Below are 16,780 nucleotides of genomic sequence, written 5' to 3'. Positions count from 1 at the left end.
GATTGACTTGAAAAAATCCCAACTCAAAATCCTAATCCGAACTAAGTTTCAACTTGTACATATCTTTACAATAACAAACTCTATTGACTCGATTAGATTGACACGTGATTTAGTTGACCCACTAACCCAGTGATCCAAGCCCTTTTCAAGATGAGATCTCGGGTCGGGTCTTATCATACTATCAAAAGCAAAGCATGAGTAGCATTTTTCTATCTCGTTAATGTTGGACACAAGCCTGTTACAACTTCTGGGCCAAGACAAAGAATATGGGCTTGAAGTCCAAATAAGAGAAACGTCTAAACAGTAAAGTAAGGCTCGGAACTCCCCAGCCCGTTAAACTACATAACAACGGCCCGTTAGCACCATCTTACAAACATGCTGACCATAATACCCTTATCGAGAGACCAAATTCAATCCTGATATTTGATGATGGGATATAACGAAGGAGCAGAAAACAATAAAGAAATTGTATGGTCTGCCACGGTAAATGCCCTTCATCTAGGGTAAATCAATTCATCGGTGAGGTCAGCATAGTTTTTGGTTTTTTATCTAATTATATAAAAAAATATTTGATTAATCAAATATCTTATATTTTTTTATTGGATTGCATGTATATAATTACATAAAAAAATATATTTTATAACAGTTTTAACTAACATATATTTTTTTATTTTTAAAAAATTATAACTAATTTTTTTAAACCTATTTTGTTTTTTAAACCACAAAAACAAAAATTATTGAAAGTTCGACTATGTTTTTGTATTGTGATAACAATTACTTTTTAAAGTATTTTTTGTTTAAAAATATATTAAAATAATTTATTTTATTTTAAAAAAATTAATTTTAATATTAGCATATTAAAAAATCTAAAAACACTGAAAATAAAAAAAATAAAATTAGAAACACTTTTCAAATAAAAAAAAACAACAGAATCGGCATTAACTGTGGATAAATAATGGACCCGTGCATGTCGAGGTGGTCATGAATCATGATAGCGACGGGGACCACTGTTTTGTAAAGAAGCTTCGGCTGGGCTTTTCATTCGACGGTGATTTTAGTTTTGGGAAAAAAAGGACAAAAAAATCTAAAGTACTATCCGCGTATACTTCTGATTTATTGGTCTTGGGATAGAATTATAAACAAGTAAATTGTTCTCGTTAAGAGCAAAGGCTATAAAAAACAAAGAACATATTTCCTTATATTTTCTTTTTTTAAAATAAATTTATTTTATATCCTTTATTTATTTTTATTTAATTAAATATATTGATGTTTATTTTGTATATGTTCTTTCAATTTTGAAATATTAACTAATTGTAACAATATGATTTTTGTTTTGTTTTGAAATCGAGTTAAAAAATAAAGAATAAAATTCAAATAAGATAATACTGAGTTATATTGATTAAATATGTTAAATGAATCGATAATAATTTCCTTAATTACTGACGGATTGGTTAGAAAAATGAAAGAAAAAAGTGACATTCTATTTATTTATTTTTATTTTATTAATCATTGTCACCGAAAGGCAAAGCTAGAAGAAGGCTCCCCCGTGTTTCTACCATGACAAGTCTTTGGTGATGTATGATATTTTTATTTTATTTATTTTTTATTTTGTTAAAATTTATTTTTAAAATTATTACATTAAAATAATAAAAAAACATTAAAAAAATTAATTTAGAATAAAAAAATTAACTTTTTTTATAAAAAAAAGGTTGAAACTTGAAACACAGCTCTTAACGGACACTTTATATGGATGGTACAAAATGTATAAAAAATCTTTGTTTTTAAGAAGAACCATCATAGAGCATTTGTTTTTGCATTCCAATATATTTTTTAAAATATTTTTTATTTGAAAAAAATATTAAATTAATTTTTAAAATGATTTTTATATACTAATATTAAAAATATAAAAATTATCATCTTAAAATATTTTTAATTAAAAAAATCCTTTAAAAAATATACCCACCGAACACTCAACTAGCATATTTTTTTTCAAGATTAGTGGAGTTTTCTTCGCAAGGTGGAGTCCCACACGCTCTAACATGATTTTTCAAGATGAGTGGAGTTTTCTACGTAAGGTGGAGAAAAATGGGGGGTTTGGAGGCTAGTTGGAAGCTTCAAGGAGTCATTTTCTTGGAGATTTACAATACACCATCAATAGATGCTAGCTAACCAATCATTCTCTGGTTTTGTCTCTATCAATCCTCTTGCATTTCACATCACGTCTCAATCTTTATAGAACCCCAACAAATTAGGTTAAATTTCTGTCCCTTCTGTTTTGGTGCTGGGCCTTCACGCGCTCCCAAATCCCAAGTCAATGAACACCACAATGAAAAAGAGTTTTATATCCTAGTTAGTTATGAAACTCGATCCCTCTAAATACGTAAATTTTACTTCGTACTTTTTTTAATATTTTTTCAAGAAATATATAGTCCAAACTTCGAGATGGATAGAGACAACATTACAACGCGGAATCAAAGTTATCCCACCAAAGATAAGAATATATGTATATAATCTAGTCCCTATACTCTTGATGTTTGGCAAAACAAGACCATTTGTTTTTAATTTGATAAATTCAAACCCTTTTTTTTCCAATTAAAGTTGATTTGATCCTCCTCACCCACCTCTATTACTAAGCAAACAGCCAGATGAAAGCCACATGTTAAAAAACAATCGGATGAAGATCACAATTAAAATATGGGATTTGATTTGACTAAACATAAAAAATAGAGGGACCAAACCATACCAGTTTACGATTTGGTCCCTGAACAAAAAGCACTCAACGCGTATAATCCGAAGATTGTTGTAGGAACACACACGGGGGGTTGACTGTTCAGTGTCAGAACAGGACAAAGAGAGAAACAACAAGGTCAAAAACGTAAAAGCAACGGCATCCACCGAACCGGAACGTTTATAAATGCGGGAAGAGAAACAGAGAGAAAAATGAAAAATCCAGTTGTGCGTGAAGCTGCATGGAGAGCGACTTGCATTAATTCACATTAATTTCAAAAAATAAGAATAGAGTAATTTCCCTTTTTATTATTAATTTTATGAATTTAATTTATTTGGAAAACTATTTTATTATCACTGCTTACTGGGCTGACAGTTTGCCGTTAAATCTGCCGCTCAACTTGTTCACTCTCCCTCCTCTTTCCTTCACTACACAAGTTCTAAGTTTAGGGGTACGTGTGATTTTCTCTATTTTGCCCTTTATTGAAAAATCTTCCTTGTTTCCATTTTTATTAATTAATAAAGCTCTGATTTTTCAAGAATGTTTTTCTGAAATCTAGGATCTCGAGGGACAAAGACAACATTGTCATTCAGGGTTTCCCTTTTTTTGTCTCTCCAATCAAGGAGGAGAGAAAAAGAACGGAACTTGTTTGTGTGTTCTCTGAGTTTTGTTTTTTGTTTTTTTTTTTTTTTCTGGTAATGTAGCTTGGTTTGTGTTTTTTACTATAAAATATACAAAGAGTAATGAGGATGAGATGCTTTTCTTGCATAAAACCAAATCGAAACGATATTAAGATCGACACTGAACACGCCCCTCGATCTAGTTCTCGATGTTCTTATGGGTCCTCAGGTTTTTTTATTTATTTATTTCCCATTTGTTTTTTTTTTGGGTTTTGTTTATTTATTTATTTTGATAAAGATAAGGTGTGGGATTTGTAGGTACCCAGAACGCAAGGTTTAATGTAAATGGTAATTGTTATTTAATTTTTTTGGGATTTAATTTGTTTTTTTATAAGCTTTGTTGTCGTGTTTAATTAATTATTTGGATTCTTATATTCAACAATGGGGTGCAGAACATGGGAAGAATCAGAGTCCTGAGGACGGGGCTCGTAGTTTTACATTTCGTGAGCTTGCAGCAGCAACAAGAAATTTTAGAGAGGTTAATTTGATTGGTGAAGGAGGTTTCGGCAGGGTTTATAAAGGCCGGTTAGAAACAGGGGAGGTAAGTTGCTGTAAACAGTTATAGAATTTATGTAATTGTTTTGATTAGTTTATGAATGTGGCTTCTTTTTTGGTTGCAAATAGGTTGTTTGTTGTAATTTTGTGGTCAAACTGAGACACTTTCCTTTTGTTTGGTTTGGTTTTTGATGATTAGCTTGTCGCGGTGAAACAACTTAATCAGGATGGTCTTCAGGGGGATCAGGAATTTATCGTGGAGGTTCTTATGTTGAGTCTGTTACACCATTCCAATCTTGTTACCTTGACTGGCTACTGTACTTCTGGTGATCAGAGACTATTGGTTTATGAATACATGCCGATGGGTAGTTTGGAAGATCATCTTTTCGGTAAATTTCTTTTGCATCTTATGCATAGATTTTTAATGTTCTGCAATCTTCTTCTGATTTGTTATTCAATGAACTTAGTCTGAATTTGTTTAGTTTCTGATTTATTTTTTGTGTCAGATAATTCATTGCTACTAAACTCCCTGCCCCATCTTGCCACCCTCTATTTATCCCCTTGATACTGAAAATTTGATTATTCAACCAAAACACATGATTGCCACCCTCTATTTATCCCCTTGATATTGAAAATTTGATTATACAACCAAAACAGATGATTAAGCAAGTTATTTTGATCTTACAAGTTTGTCTTGTTGATGTTCCGATGGATATCAATGATAATCCTAAGTCTATGTTGTGGAAAGTTTACTTTCTGGAATCTCATTCACCTGTATGATTTATCTTTTTCTTGATAGGTAGATATGCTTTCTCATTGCTCGTTATTCTTGATTCCGCGCATGATTTCATGTTTTTGGCATAGGAGAAAAGTAGATGATTGCTACATAATTTTCAGCTAGCATGCTTTTTGATAATTGATACTGTAATTGTTTCTCAGATCTAGAACCTGGTAAAGAGCCATTAAGTTGGAGCACTCGGATAAAGATCGCTGTAGGTGCTGCCCGGGGTCTCGAGTACCTACACTGTAAAGCAGACCCACCTGTTATTTACCGTGACCTGAAATCTGCGAACATCTTGCTGGACAATGATTTCCAACCAAAACTATCAGATTTTGGAATTGCAAAATTGGGACCTGTTGGTGAAAATACACATGTTTCAACCAGAGTTATGGGGACATATGGATATTGCGCTCCAGAGTATGCCATGAGTGGCAAGTTGACTCTGAAGTCTGATATTTATAGTTTTGGTGTTGTTTTGTTGGAGTTGATCACTGGGAGAAAGGCCATAGATCGTTCTAAGAAGCCAGGAGAGCAAAACTTAGCTGCCTGGGTGAGTTAAAAACCTGAACTTTTTTCCAATTTATTTTTGTTCTGCTCTCATTGCTCATCCAAGCAATCAGCTTATCTGAGAGTTTAATCATAATTGTTTGTGATGCTGGGTGTGCACTCAATGCATCTTCAATCCCCATCCAGGTAATGCCAAAAGCTCAGTTTAATTTCCAAATAGTTGGTTTTTTGGAGTAATTTGCTGACCCTTGTACAGCAAAATGTCAGACCCAAAATAACTCCAACAAACTATAATGCATCGATTCTTTTTTCTTCTCAATCTCCATTGTAGTCTCAGCCGTTCTTGAAGGACCAGAAGAAATATTGCCAATTGGCTGATCCTCTGTTGGAAGGGTGTTATCCTCGTCGTTGTTTCAACTATGCAATTGCTATAACTGCAATGTGCCTTAATGAGCAAGCCAGTTTTCGCCCTCTTATTGGTGATATACTGGGTGCCTTGGAATATTTGGCTGCACAGTGCCATGTCTCAGAACCCAATACTGGTCGGGTACGAGGTACCAATCCATCGTCACCATATTCTGACAGGAAGGTCGTTTCTCAAGAGCGAGATTCTAGGAGTAGAGCTTCTATTTGAATGATGTGGAGCAAAAGTTATTGAAACCCCTTGATCTCTGTACTGTAAGTAACCAATTCCCATTGTCTTGAACTTTTAGAATTTTTTAGTTGCTGAAGGCTTTCAAACTTCCCTTGTAATATTTTATCTTGTGTATTTTATTTTAAAACTTTAATTCATTAGAATGTGCAGATAGACATATGTTCTTAGCAAAGAGATTTTAATATTCCATGAATTGTTATTATTTGGTGAACGTATACCAAGATTGCTATATTTTTATATAGTTTACCGGGTTATTTGCTACATTTATACCATTCATTTCACCCTCATCAATGAATTAAATTACATACTTTCACTGTGGCTAACCTGTTTATTTAGACAGTCTCAGTTTCTATACATGTCAGAGCTAAGAAATTGATCATGTCTGCATCGTATAAACCCGAAACATTATAATGACCTGTACAGTTTTCTTTTTACGTTTTTGATTTGCATTCTTAAAGTTCTAGTCTTTTGTAAAATGATAGGTTAAGGTATGGTAACTTATCTCGAGGAAGGATCCTTTTCCTTGCACACCCCTGCCCGTTTTGTTTCCATTCTTGCCAGAACCAAACTCACTTTGGTGATCCATATACTTCATGGGCTCTATTTTGGGAAGTTGTTTTTTAGCTGCACTTGTTATGCATGATATATTTCCATAAATGATGCTTGATAGATTGGTCCATACTACTGTAGTCATGAGACTGTTTGTTTCTCTGTGCTTGCAGGTGTCTTGCCAAGCTTAGAGGGGATGGCTGTTGTGTTTCATACCATGTAAAAGCGCATCGATACAGTGGGTAAATATGTTTATTGACATATATGTATAGACAGACTGTTGGGGTTTGGAGTAAATGATTTTTTGGTTACGAAAATCAGGATAAACACATGTTTCTTCTAAGCCTGCTGAAGTTTGTACTTGCATTGAAGTGAGAATTCTTTGCAAATGGCATTAAGCAGCAGGCTTTTAGAATTGTGTTTAGCACTGTTTGAGAGGGATTGGATTTTTGTTAGATACGTCTATGCTATGATTTTCCATGCTTGTTTCTCCTCCTTTTCAGATCATTCAACATGAAATAGAGAATCAATAAAGGAAGTATGTACCATGGAGCATAATTGTTGAATTCTTTAGCATTTTTAATTTCTGTTCTTTAGAAGGTCCACCAGGCCTTCTACCTCCCGTTTCTGGAGAGTAGCTATGCTTCCCTTAGAACACCCATCCGAGCAGCAGCCCTATATATGCTAACCAAGTACCAATGAAGATGAATACATAGTTAAAATACTCAACCCTAGAGTTGGCCTGGACTAATTACCTAGGTTGCAAATTGGATGGGTTTGATACAGGCCATCCCAAGTTTTTTTTTTTTTTTTAAAAAAAAAGACTAGGTTTTTCTACTGGACTAAGCCTGATTAGGTCATGGGTCGGCGAGTCGATGAATAGATTGACCCATTGAGTCTTGTAAATAGGAATGAATATCCATTCAGTGAAGAATGTTGTCGATAATTTCCCTAGGAAGAAATGCCACTGCCTTCTTTCCGTCCCCTGTTCTTGAAGAACTAGCATTCTCTGTCTTGAAGAATGCTGTCGATAAAACAACGTCATTTCGAAGAAAACTTGAAAGAAAAAGTCAACGAACATCAACAAATTTCCTTGATCGAAACTTGTCTAAAACATTCAGGACCAAATCGATAAACTTTATGGGTTTGCGATCTAATTGAGAATGAGTATATATATTAAGGATTAAATTGAGGTTTCCCAAAACATTGAACTGGCTAGAAATCAGGTTCATGAGAAGATTAAATGATAAAAATCCCTCCTCCCAGAACATCCTGAGCTAGAGGAGCATTCACTAATCTCTGAAGCTTTTGAGCATGATATTCTCCTATGAACAATATTGCAACTTGCGACTGTTCCCCGAGGAGATCTCCAAGGCCTCCTCATCAACAAGAAGCATATTCTTGTGGCAATCAAAAGAATCAAGCATTTGATCTTCTGCTTTGCGAGAAATACAAGGGCACATGTATTGTATAATGTTGATGTCCATGTGGGTCTTGGAAGCATACTGTTATCTTATTAATCTTTGGACAAAACAATTGGATTTTTAAAAAGTTGGAGTCTTTGTGACCATCCTTAGGAGTTGCTTCGAGCGGTAGAATCTCCTGAATTCTATATATGATTATAGGTTATGTTATGATTTTTTCTTAGTTGGAGATGATTAGGATTCATTTTCTGGTTAAAAATTATGTAATTGATTGGTATAATGATTTTGTTGTTATTATTGATTATTGCAAGGTTATTGAACCTCGTCACGCTCATAATCCAGCCCAAGGCTTGGGTTATGGATTGAACGAGTGGATTTAAATTAATTTAAAATGTTAAAACAATGTTGTTTTAAATTTGTTTTTTAAAAGTGAAATTAAATTTTAATTAGGTGGATTGAGTCACGGATTGACCCGGCATATCACTCGGGTTTGATCGGGTCAACTTCCACTGAGATTTTTTAGACTTGATTAAGGCTAGATTCCGAGTTGATCAAGTTTTTAATTGACCTGTGAGATCGGACCGAGTTTATTACACTAGCTTAATTAATTAAAAATTTTAAATGTGAATAGTTTGAAGCGTATGTACCTATAATAATTTTCAACAAAGAGTAATGCAGTGTGATATGGTTGAAATTATATTTTATTTTATCCATGTTTTCAAAGGTTAATTAACATATATATAACAATTTTACATGGATTTCAGTGAAATTTTTAAAAACCTTGTTAAGAAAAAAATTATTTTTTAAAATATGTTTAGTATATTTACTTGAAATTATATTAATTTTTTGTATTATTTTAATATCAACACATCAAAATTATAACATTTAAAAAATATTAATTTAATGTTTATATAGTATCAAACATATAACAAATTACTCTTCATAATATATTTATTTTCCTAAATATGAACAGAGGGAAAGCTGACAATCTCTTACTCGGCCGAGAAAGAGTGAGAAAAGCGTTGCCCTGGCAGTGACTGAAAATGTAATGATTCATTCCGATATCACTCCTCCACGAGAAAAAATGCATGTGCTTTGATAACCTTCAGAAAGATACGAAGGCTACAATTGCCGACCGACTTTAAAAAGGGTAGGGTCATTTTTAAATAAAAAAAAAAGAAAAAGAAAAAGAAAATAGAGGTGATGTCTAATATAGACGACGCCGACGCCGACGAGTGTCTGCTTCCTAAGAAATTTCTGTTGAATTTTCTCTCTTAAGAAATTCTTGGCCCATCATATAAAACAATAAAGTCTAAAGAATTATAATAAATAATATCTTAGCTTAATGGGTTCAACACTGCTGTTTATTTGTTTAATCCCCCATCTCACTGTTTTTTGACGTAGTCAGTCAGCCATTTTATTAGAATATCATATTGGCAGTAATTTTCTGTGTCCTCAAACATCATTATTAAATAATTAATTTAATTTAAAAATTTGAATAGTTAGGTAAGATTTTAAAATATAATTTATATTATTTTTTAATATTCTTCTCAAATGAAAGTTCTTTAAACTTGAAACTTATACATTCTCATATTACCATGTACTTCATTTTTATCAAATAAATAGAAAGTGTGAGATTCGAACTCGTGACTGCTTGGTTATCAAGGCTATGATATCATGTTAAAAAATTATCTCAACCTAATAATTTAAGCTATTAAGTAAAACTTCAAAATATAATTTATATTATTCTTTAACGAAATTATTAGCACAGGGGTCAAAGCAATACTGACAACAAGATTCTACATGGCATGGAAAAGTATGTTTATTAAATGAAATTTTATAGTATTTGAATCCAATAGCAACTCAAATTTAAGGTATACTGTTCTTAGTCTCTTGGCTAACATAAAAGGGAGATATGGACTTTGCAAGTGTCAATCTCTAACATCTAATTTGTCATTATCCACTACTATAATATTATTTTAAAAAAAACTTTAATTTAAGTTGTGTTCGGTTAATATTACACAACAAAAAAAATACAAAAACAAAAATATATTTAATTAAAAACACGAGTCAATTGTCAAACCAAACAGGGTCATGAGATAAGAAAAAAATCCATTCTAAAATAAAGACACAATGAAACAATTAAAGTCTGCCCTGGTTAACTTGCAAAATTCATAATCTGGATAATAAGACCAAAATAGATTTATAAAAAGTAAACCAAAACAAATCATAAAATTTAATTAATAATAAATACAGTATTAAAAGATAAAATTTTAAAAAATATTAATTAAAAAAATCAAAAAAATCATATTAACTCATCAAAGCTAATATATGAATCTAAGAGATTAAAATAACTCAGTAAAAAACAAACAATCAGTAAATTTTGCATTCTAGTCAAATGACTCAAACCCAAATCGCAAAACTATGACCTTCGAGGACACTTTCATCAGAGATAAGAAATCTCCTGAAGTTTAGCTTCGAACTGCTATGAATATTTATGAGGTAAGGCCATGCGTCGTGCTTTGCAGTGGCTCCAACTTCATGGGGATCAACAATGGATGTACAAAGTTTGTTCGATTATATGATTGAATTTTTTCAGTGCTCCTAGAATTTTATATAAATATTAATTTTATGGTTAGTAAGAATTATGGTTTTGAAATCCGGTTGATCCGGGTTTGGAACCGAGCCTGGTTTTTTTTTAAAAAAACTTAAGACGACCCGGTAATATCCGGTCAAAAATTTGGTTGCAACCCGTTGTTTTTTGGTTTTTTTTATTAAAACGACGTCGTTTTGATTTAAAAAAAAATTGACTCAGTGACCCGATCAAAACCCGGAACACGGGTCTTGAACCAGGTCGGGTTTAAAAACTTTAATAAAATTAGTTAAAATACATATAAACAGTTCCAGAAATTCATATTAATTAAAAAAAAGCTTGAGACAGACATGGGAGACTTTGCCTTGCATACCTCGCAAGGTCATTAATTAATTTCTCGACTTGCTGGACGGTTTCCTCTATATATTTTGCTTCCTTGGTCTGCATCGTCCCTTGATATGTAATTGAAATTCTATTCAAGTATTTGTTGACATTTTCCCCTTCGTCTCTCAAAGATTTATTAGTGCATTGGCATGGATGAGAGTAGCACCATTAATGTTCTTAAAAAAATGAGAAGGATCTTTTACAAGTGCTATTTTACCCATTCTTCTCTTCCACCAATAAATCTTGCTTATGTCCATCATGTTTGTCTTCATTAAGAATAAAAATCGCAATTAGTGATCGGCTCAAGCTTGCAAAAGTCTTGAATTCCACTTAATGGTTGATTGAGTCTTGCGACTAACATTACCATTGATATAAAACTCGAGACATGACTCAATCATGATTTCATGTTGAATCATGTAAGAGTTAATTCAGTCAAATTTAATTATTATGATAAGTTAACTTGTAACTATATAGATCCATAAAATCTAGCTGAGATATGATTTGATTGTTTCTTGAAATTAATTAAATAATATCCTTTTAGATTAGTTAATTTAAATTGACCCTTCGAACTATCACTCGAATGTTGAATAAGATAATAAGTTTTATAACAATTAATGTCCGCTAATCACTAACTAATTATAGTCATTAATGCCAATGGTAGTTAAATTAGTTTGACCTGAAACTTCATCTGAAAGCAATAGTGTGAAAACTAACTCGAGGACATATCATGGCTGTTTCCTGAAATTACGTAATTAATACGTGCATAAATAGGACAAAAAATAAGGAATATCTCGAATCCTGCCGTATTTCAGGTGCGGGGAATTAGTGCTTTCACACACAGTTGAAGCCCAACAATCAATATTGCTCCCCAGTCGCAGATTTATATGCACTGAAACGTCAACAAGAAGGGACCCTCTCGCTTCCAACTTTCTCGCTTGATGTAAAACAATGCTGGTTTACCTAGCGGAGGGGCCTCCAAAATATGAATTTCATCTTCTCAAAGTATTATGGAAAAAATTAAAGATATAGATACCATGATCAAATAAAACTAAATTTATAGTGATGGTGTGTGTTTCTTACAATTTGATTTGAGTCAACCATGATGTCTTGTCTCCTTGTTGCAGAAGTCTTTTGGTTTTTTAAGGTGCACAGAATACAGACATATAAAAAAAAATATAAATTTATTTGGTTGGAAAGATAAATAAAAAAATTGAATAATTTTTAAAATAAATAAACATGTATTAATTTAATAGACCGTGGAATGTGTCAACCCATGCATGGACCCAATTGCCTGTACAAGGTGATTGGTGCGGGTGATGAAAGTCCCGATGACTTAGTTGCGGCTTTATACTTCTACTTATTTCTTTTGTCTTTAAAATAAAATCATTAATGACATGATAAATGAATACAAAAAACTAAATAACAAAAAATATAAAAAGATGAGTTATAGGAGGGAAAAAAAATCTGATTTGGTAGTATCGATCACATATATTGATCAGATTTCAATTTTGAAAGAAGGGGTGAAATATCCTCTAGAAAGTAACGATAATTTCTTTTATTTTAATATTTTTTTTCTATTTGATAAGATTTATTAATTCTTAAAATATTATTTCACCAAAGCTCAAGACTCCATTGCTTTCCCTGCCCTAATGATTTACAAACAGCACTAAGACCACGTACCGTGAGCCACATAAAAAGAAGTGGTAGCAATATTGAAGGCAGCGACTTTAACGAGGAACACGAAAAGGAAGGGGAGAGAGTACAGGTGTACACCTGTACAAGGATAAAAGTCCAGATAACAAGTAGTCTCCATCACTGAAACATTTCTCTAATCCTCTTATTTCTTGACACTTTCTGCTATCTTTCGAGGAACCAGCGTAATCAGTTTATCATTCTATACCTAAGGCCTGCCACCTTCAGCACAGACGATATCAAAAATCTGTGTATCGACATGGGAAATTGTTGGGGAAGTACTCCTGTGACCAATCATAATAGCCCTTCTGCTACCAAGCCTTCTACTCCAAGTAATTACACCATAAAAACCATTCTCAAATCTTCCCTTTTTTCCTAAGGATCTTCTTGTTAATCTTGTTTGATTTATATGTTAATGCAGAAACATCAGCAAACCACAGCAAAGAAAATGGACTGGGGGGCAGAAGCAGCAGCGACCGTAAAGAGAAAGAAAGCGTCAAGATTAATGGTATGTATGTGAAGAACAAAGACAAGGATAGAACAGCTATAATTCCTCCTAGAGGACAGGTCATGGCAATATTGGGACCAAAATTGTTCACTCTGGCAGAGCTGAAGAGTGCTACCAGGAATTTTAGACCTGATACTGTGCTAGGGGAAGGTGGGTTCGGCAGGGTTTTTAAAGGTTGGGTCGATGAAAAGACCTATGCACCGGCTAAAGTTGGCTGTGGAATGGCTGTAGCTGTTAAGAAATCGAACCCAGACAGCTCTCAAGGCCTGCAGGAGTGGCAGGTAACAATCAATTTCTTTCTTTGTTAATTTGTTTTCTGCCATTATAAAGTCAGGAATCTTTGTTTTACCTAAATCTTTATCTTTCTATGTATAAAACATAGCTTGATTTTGGTAGCTCGATCAGCTTTGGAGTTGCTAAAAAAACTTGGAAAAAAACCTAGATGCTGTAGTGTTTTTTTTTTTTTTTTTCATTTGGCGAACTCCCTCATCCCTCAACCGTTGACACAAGCACATTTCTGCCACCTGTTGCTTTGCTATGAAACGTTCACACTGACCATGTTCAAATTGCATATGACATTTCCATTGATCTTAATATGACGTCCATGCTTACATCTCCAATAGTCATATAATTTTTTTATTTATTTATCTTAGTTTCTCGAAAAATTGAAATATTCAATTAGGAGAAATTCGTATAAATCCCTGATTTTTACACACCGATTCTCTATCACTTTACCAACTAATCTAATTTTTTTTATTTCAGTCCCTAATTGCTCAAAAATTTATGATGGTTTTTTAATGCGTTTTGAAGAGAGATTGATGCCACTTTTCTTTTGTAAATGAAGTTTTTTTTGACATGATGGTGGGAAAATTGTTAGAACCCAATTGAAAATTGGTGAAAGAAGAGGAAAGAATTGAATGATGAATTCAATTGTTGTTCTTCGACGAAAATAATTAAATTAATACCCCCAAAAAACCAAGCCAATAACCATATTTAATATTCTAATCAGAATAAAATGTGAAAGCATGAACGAATTGCATGCAGAACACAGATGTGCGCACACATGGTATACAAAGTCAGCATGCCAGAAAATTTGCTTGGTAAGTTTCATTAATGTTGATGACCAATTCTACTGTCTTAATAGTACGGTGCGTGTGGTACGTGTTTTATTCCAATTATGAATTTAAAAATATTTAATTAATTAATACATACATATCAAAGTTTTATATATATAGATTTTATAGAACTCTTTCTTAAGAGTTTGGTAAAAAAATTATAACTTGTTTTTTTAATTTATATTTTCAAATTACAACCACAAAACCCATTACAATATCAAACACTTAAAATCATCATGTTGAATTTGTTGTCGCAGTCTGAAGTGAAGTTATTGGGAAAATTTTCTCATCCAAACCTCGTCAGACTCTTAGGTTACTGCTGGGAGGAAAACCAGTTCCTTCTTGTCTACGAATACATGCAGAAGGGAAGCTTGGAAAAGCACCTTTTCAGAAGTAAGAAAACCATAAACCAACACATAATCTCTCTCCTTTCTTCTTTTTCACTGACAATAACCATAGTGAAATCCACTGATTCGATGCACAGGATTTCTGAAATAGTCACTAACGGCATGACAAATTGTGGGTGTTTGCAGAGGGGGCAGAACCGCTTCCATGGAACGTTAGAATTAAAATAGCAATTGGAGCTGCAGAAGGTCTTGCCTTCCTTCACACATCAGAAAAGAGTGTCATTTATCGAGACTTTAAGACATCTAACATTTTATTGGATGGGGTAAGGTTCTTTGTATCTTTGCATTTTTCAGAAAACGAGGCACCATTTAAGTAGCCATATTGACTCGACTGCTCTCTGTCTTTTCTTTCACTTTACAGGCCTTCAACGCTAAACTTTCAGACTTTGGGCTGGCAAAGTTTGGTCCTTTAAACGGCAACTCCCATGTTACAACAAGGGTCATGGGCACATACGGTTATGCAGCTCCAGAATATGTCGCTACTGGTAATTAACCCTTCCCCCCTCCCAATATTGATCAGATATTTGACGTAAATGGTATTAGTATATAACAATTACAACCAAAATTTACAGGGCATTTGTACGTCAAGAGTGATGTCTACGGTTTTGGTGTTGTGTTACTGGAATTGTTGACGGGCCTAAAAGCCCTTGACACCAATCGGCCGATTTGGCAGCAAAATTTGGTAGAGTTTGCTAGGCCTTCTCTTTCCGATAAAAGAAAACTGAAGAAAATAATGGATCCAAGACTCGAAGAGCAGTACCCTATAAAAGCTGCAGTGCAAGCAGCTGAACTTATACTACAATGCTTGGAATCTGACCCAAAAAGTAGACCATCCATGGAAAAGGTTTTGGAGACCTTAAAAAAGATAGATGACACGAAGGATGTGTCCAAGGACAGCAAAGGCAGTGCCAAGAAAAAAGCTACAAAGCGACAAGAAGAGCATTACCGCCATCAGTCTCCACTTCAGTCCAGACATGGTGGCACTGGCAACAACGGTCGAGCCCACTCCTCAGCCTATGTCGGTTCATATCAATCAACGGGTGCCCGTAGGCCATTATATTTTGCTAATCACTTGTAGTTTTGCTCTTCTTTTTGGTTCCTTTAACTTGTAACACGTCCAATGTATGTTTATTAGAGGTCCAAACTTGAGTAAGAAATGTTCTCTCGGCCCAAGTGTCATGAGTTTGAACTAGCTGTTTTGTAGAGGATGGCTGAGCCCGTATGCCCAGGTTGGACCTGTAAATTGAGATGTAATTCAGGCCCGACCCAGCTGGAAACCCAAGGAAAAAAACTGTGTGTATAAATTAAACAAAAAAAGAACACAGGAAAGGAAATCATTATTTAAAAGGACATTCGAGGGGCGGTGAAGGTCTCATTGGTTCTTGTTTATTGAACCCTGATTTGTTCACCTGTATCTATTCCTATAGAATGTTTGATTATTGATTCGAAATAAAAAATACTATATGTGAAATATATTTATTATTTTATGTTTCTGTCTCAGCTTCTTTAATTAAGTATATATTTTTTATTATTAAAAGATACTATTCGTCACACACATTCAAATATGTGCCGGTCAAAAAGCTCAAATCATCGGCATACTCCATCCAATGCGACTACTGCTCTATGTTTCTGTATCATAGTGTTTTTTTTTTTATTAATATGAATGTCCGGGCCAGCTTACATATATTTCAACTAATTTTACAAGTTTTAAAGTTAATGATAATATAAGCTTTGATGACCCTGAAATTTGTAAAATTTAAACCAGTAATTTTTAAAAAACAAATCTATATGGTGTTCAGTTGGTGTCACTCAGGATACTTATAAATCCTAATCCTAAGTCTATGGAGCCAGATCATTGTCTGGTGGATCTTATTTCCAGCCCAGAAAGCTTGGGGTTGGATATTCTGGGATTTACAAGCCCAACCAAGCAGTCCAGTTTCTGATCATTTCCATATACAAGTAATTCAGACAAAGTTAAGTATTCTCCTTGATTTTTTTCATTTTTTTTTTATACAAACAGTGTAGTTCTTGTTGAAGTTTGAAAAGGATGAAAAAGAGAGAAAACAATGATTCTGAGTTTCAGACCACAGGAGTTGCTGAGTTCCAAGTACAAGATAAGAATGAGAGGCGCCTATAGTTGCCGGGACATTATTAAGCTCTGCAGATTAATTGCAGTCCATGTCGGCCCGGAGTTGTCAAGACTATCATTGCCAATGGCCATATTCACTGGAGCTTGAAAGACTGTGGAACAAGAATGTCTTG

The 16,780-nt window shown here is 33.6% G+C and overlaps 2 protein-coding genes across 3 annotated transcripts; both read left to right on the top strand.

The window, feature by feature from the left end:
* The first annotated feature begins 2,950 nt into the window (after positions 1-2,950).
* LOC7494701 (probable serine/threonine-protein kinase PBL21) lies at positions 2,951-6,961 on the top strand. 2 transcript variants are annotated; one of them, XM_024601169.2, is made up of 8 exons: positions 2,951-3,179; positions 3,288-3,577; positions 3,667-3,696; positions 3,801-3,949; positions 4,103-4,292; positions 4,843-5,234; positions 5,529-5,869; positions 6,569-6,961. In XM_024601169.2, exons 2-7 carry the CDS (start codon positions 3,472-3,474, stop codon positions 5,823-5,825), a joined length of 1,164 nt encoding a protein of 387 aa, XP_024456937.1. In that variant the 5' UTR covers positions 2,951-3,179; positions 3,288-3,471; the 3' UTR covers positions 5,826-5,869; positions 6,569-6,961. The 2 variants fall into 2 exon arrangements, with proteins under 2 accessions (XP_024456937.1, XP_024456936.1); XM_024601168.2 differs by having other exon boundaries at positions 2,953-3,179; positions 5,523-5,869.
* A 5,563-nt stretch (positions 6,962-12,524) lies between these two features.
* LOC7494700 (probable serine/threonine-protein kinase PIX13) lies at positions 12,525-16,005 on the top strand. The gene is made up of 6 exons (XM_002307758.4): positions 12,525-12,820; positions 12,910-13,277; positions 14,369-14,504; positions 14,645-14,781; positions 14,880-15,003; positions 15,091-16,005. Exons 1-6 carry the CDS (start codon positions 12,748-12,750, stop codon positions 15,594-15,596), a joined length of 1,344 nt encoding a protein of 447 aa, XP_002307794.2. The 5' UTR covers positions 12,525-12,747; the 3' UTR covers positions 15,597-16,005.
* The last annotated feature ends 775 nt before the right edge of the window (positions 16,006-16,780 follow it).

Source organism: Populus trichocarpa, chromosome 5, assembly GCF_000002775.5.
Source record: "Populus trichocarpa isolate Nisqually-1 chromosome 5, P.trichocarpa_v4.1, whole genome shotgun sequence".
NCBI classification, from domain to species: Eukaryota; Viridiplantae; Streptophyta; class Magnoliopsida; order Malpighiales; family Salicaceae; genus Populus; species Populus trichocarpa.
This window is presented reverse-complemented; position numbering and strand designations above follow the sequence as displayed.

What these genes read in the sequence shown, in the direction of transcription:
- LOC7494701 (XM_024601168.2), top strand. Translation starts at nt 3,472, where the DNA reads ATGAGGATGAGATGCTTTTCTTGCATAAAACCAAATCGAAACGATATT. An exon ending in ATGTTCTTATGGGTCCTCAG is followed by an intron (nt 3,578 to 3,666) that starts GTTTTTTTATTT and finishes TGGGATTTGTAG; the next exon opens with GTACCCAGAACGCAAGGTTT. An exon ending in TTTGGAAGATCATCTTTTCG is followed by an intron (nt 4,293 to 4,842) that starts GTAAATTTCTTT and finishes ATTGTTTCTCAG; the next exon opens with ATCTAGAACCTGGTAAAGAG.
- LOC7494700 (XM_002307758.4), top strand. Translation starts at nt 12,748, where the DNA reads ATGGGAAATTGTTGGGGAAGTACTCCTGTGACCAATCATAATAGCCCT. An exon ending in GGAAAAGCACCTTTTCAGAA is followed by an intron (nt 14,505 to 14,644) that starts GTAAGAAAACCA and finishes GGGTGTTTGCAG; the next exon opens with AGGGGGCAGAACCGCTTCCA. An exon ending in CTAACATTTTATTGGATGGG is followed by an intron (nt 14,782 to 14,879) that starts GTAAGGTTCTTT and finishes TTCACTTTACAG; the next exon opens with GCCTTCAACGCTAAACTTTC.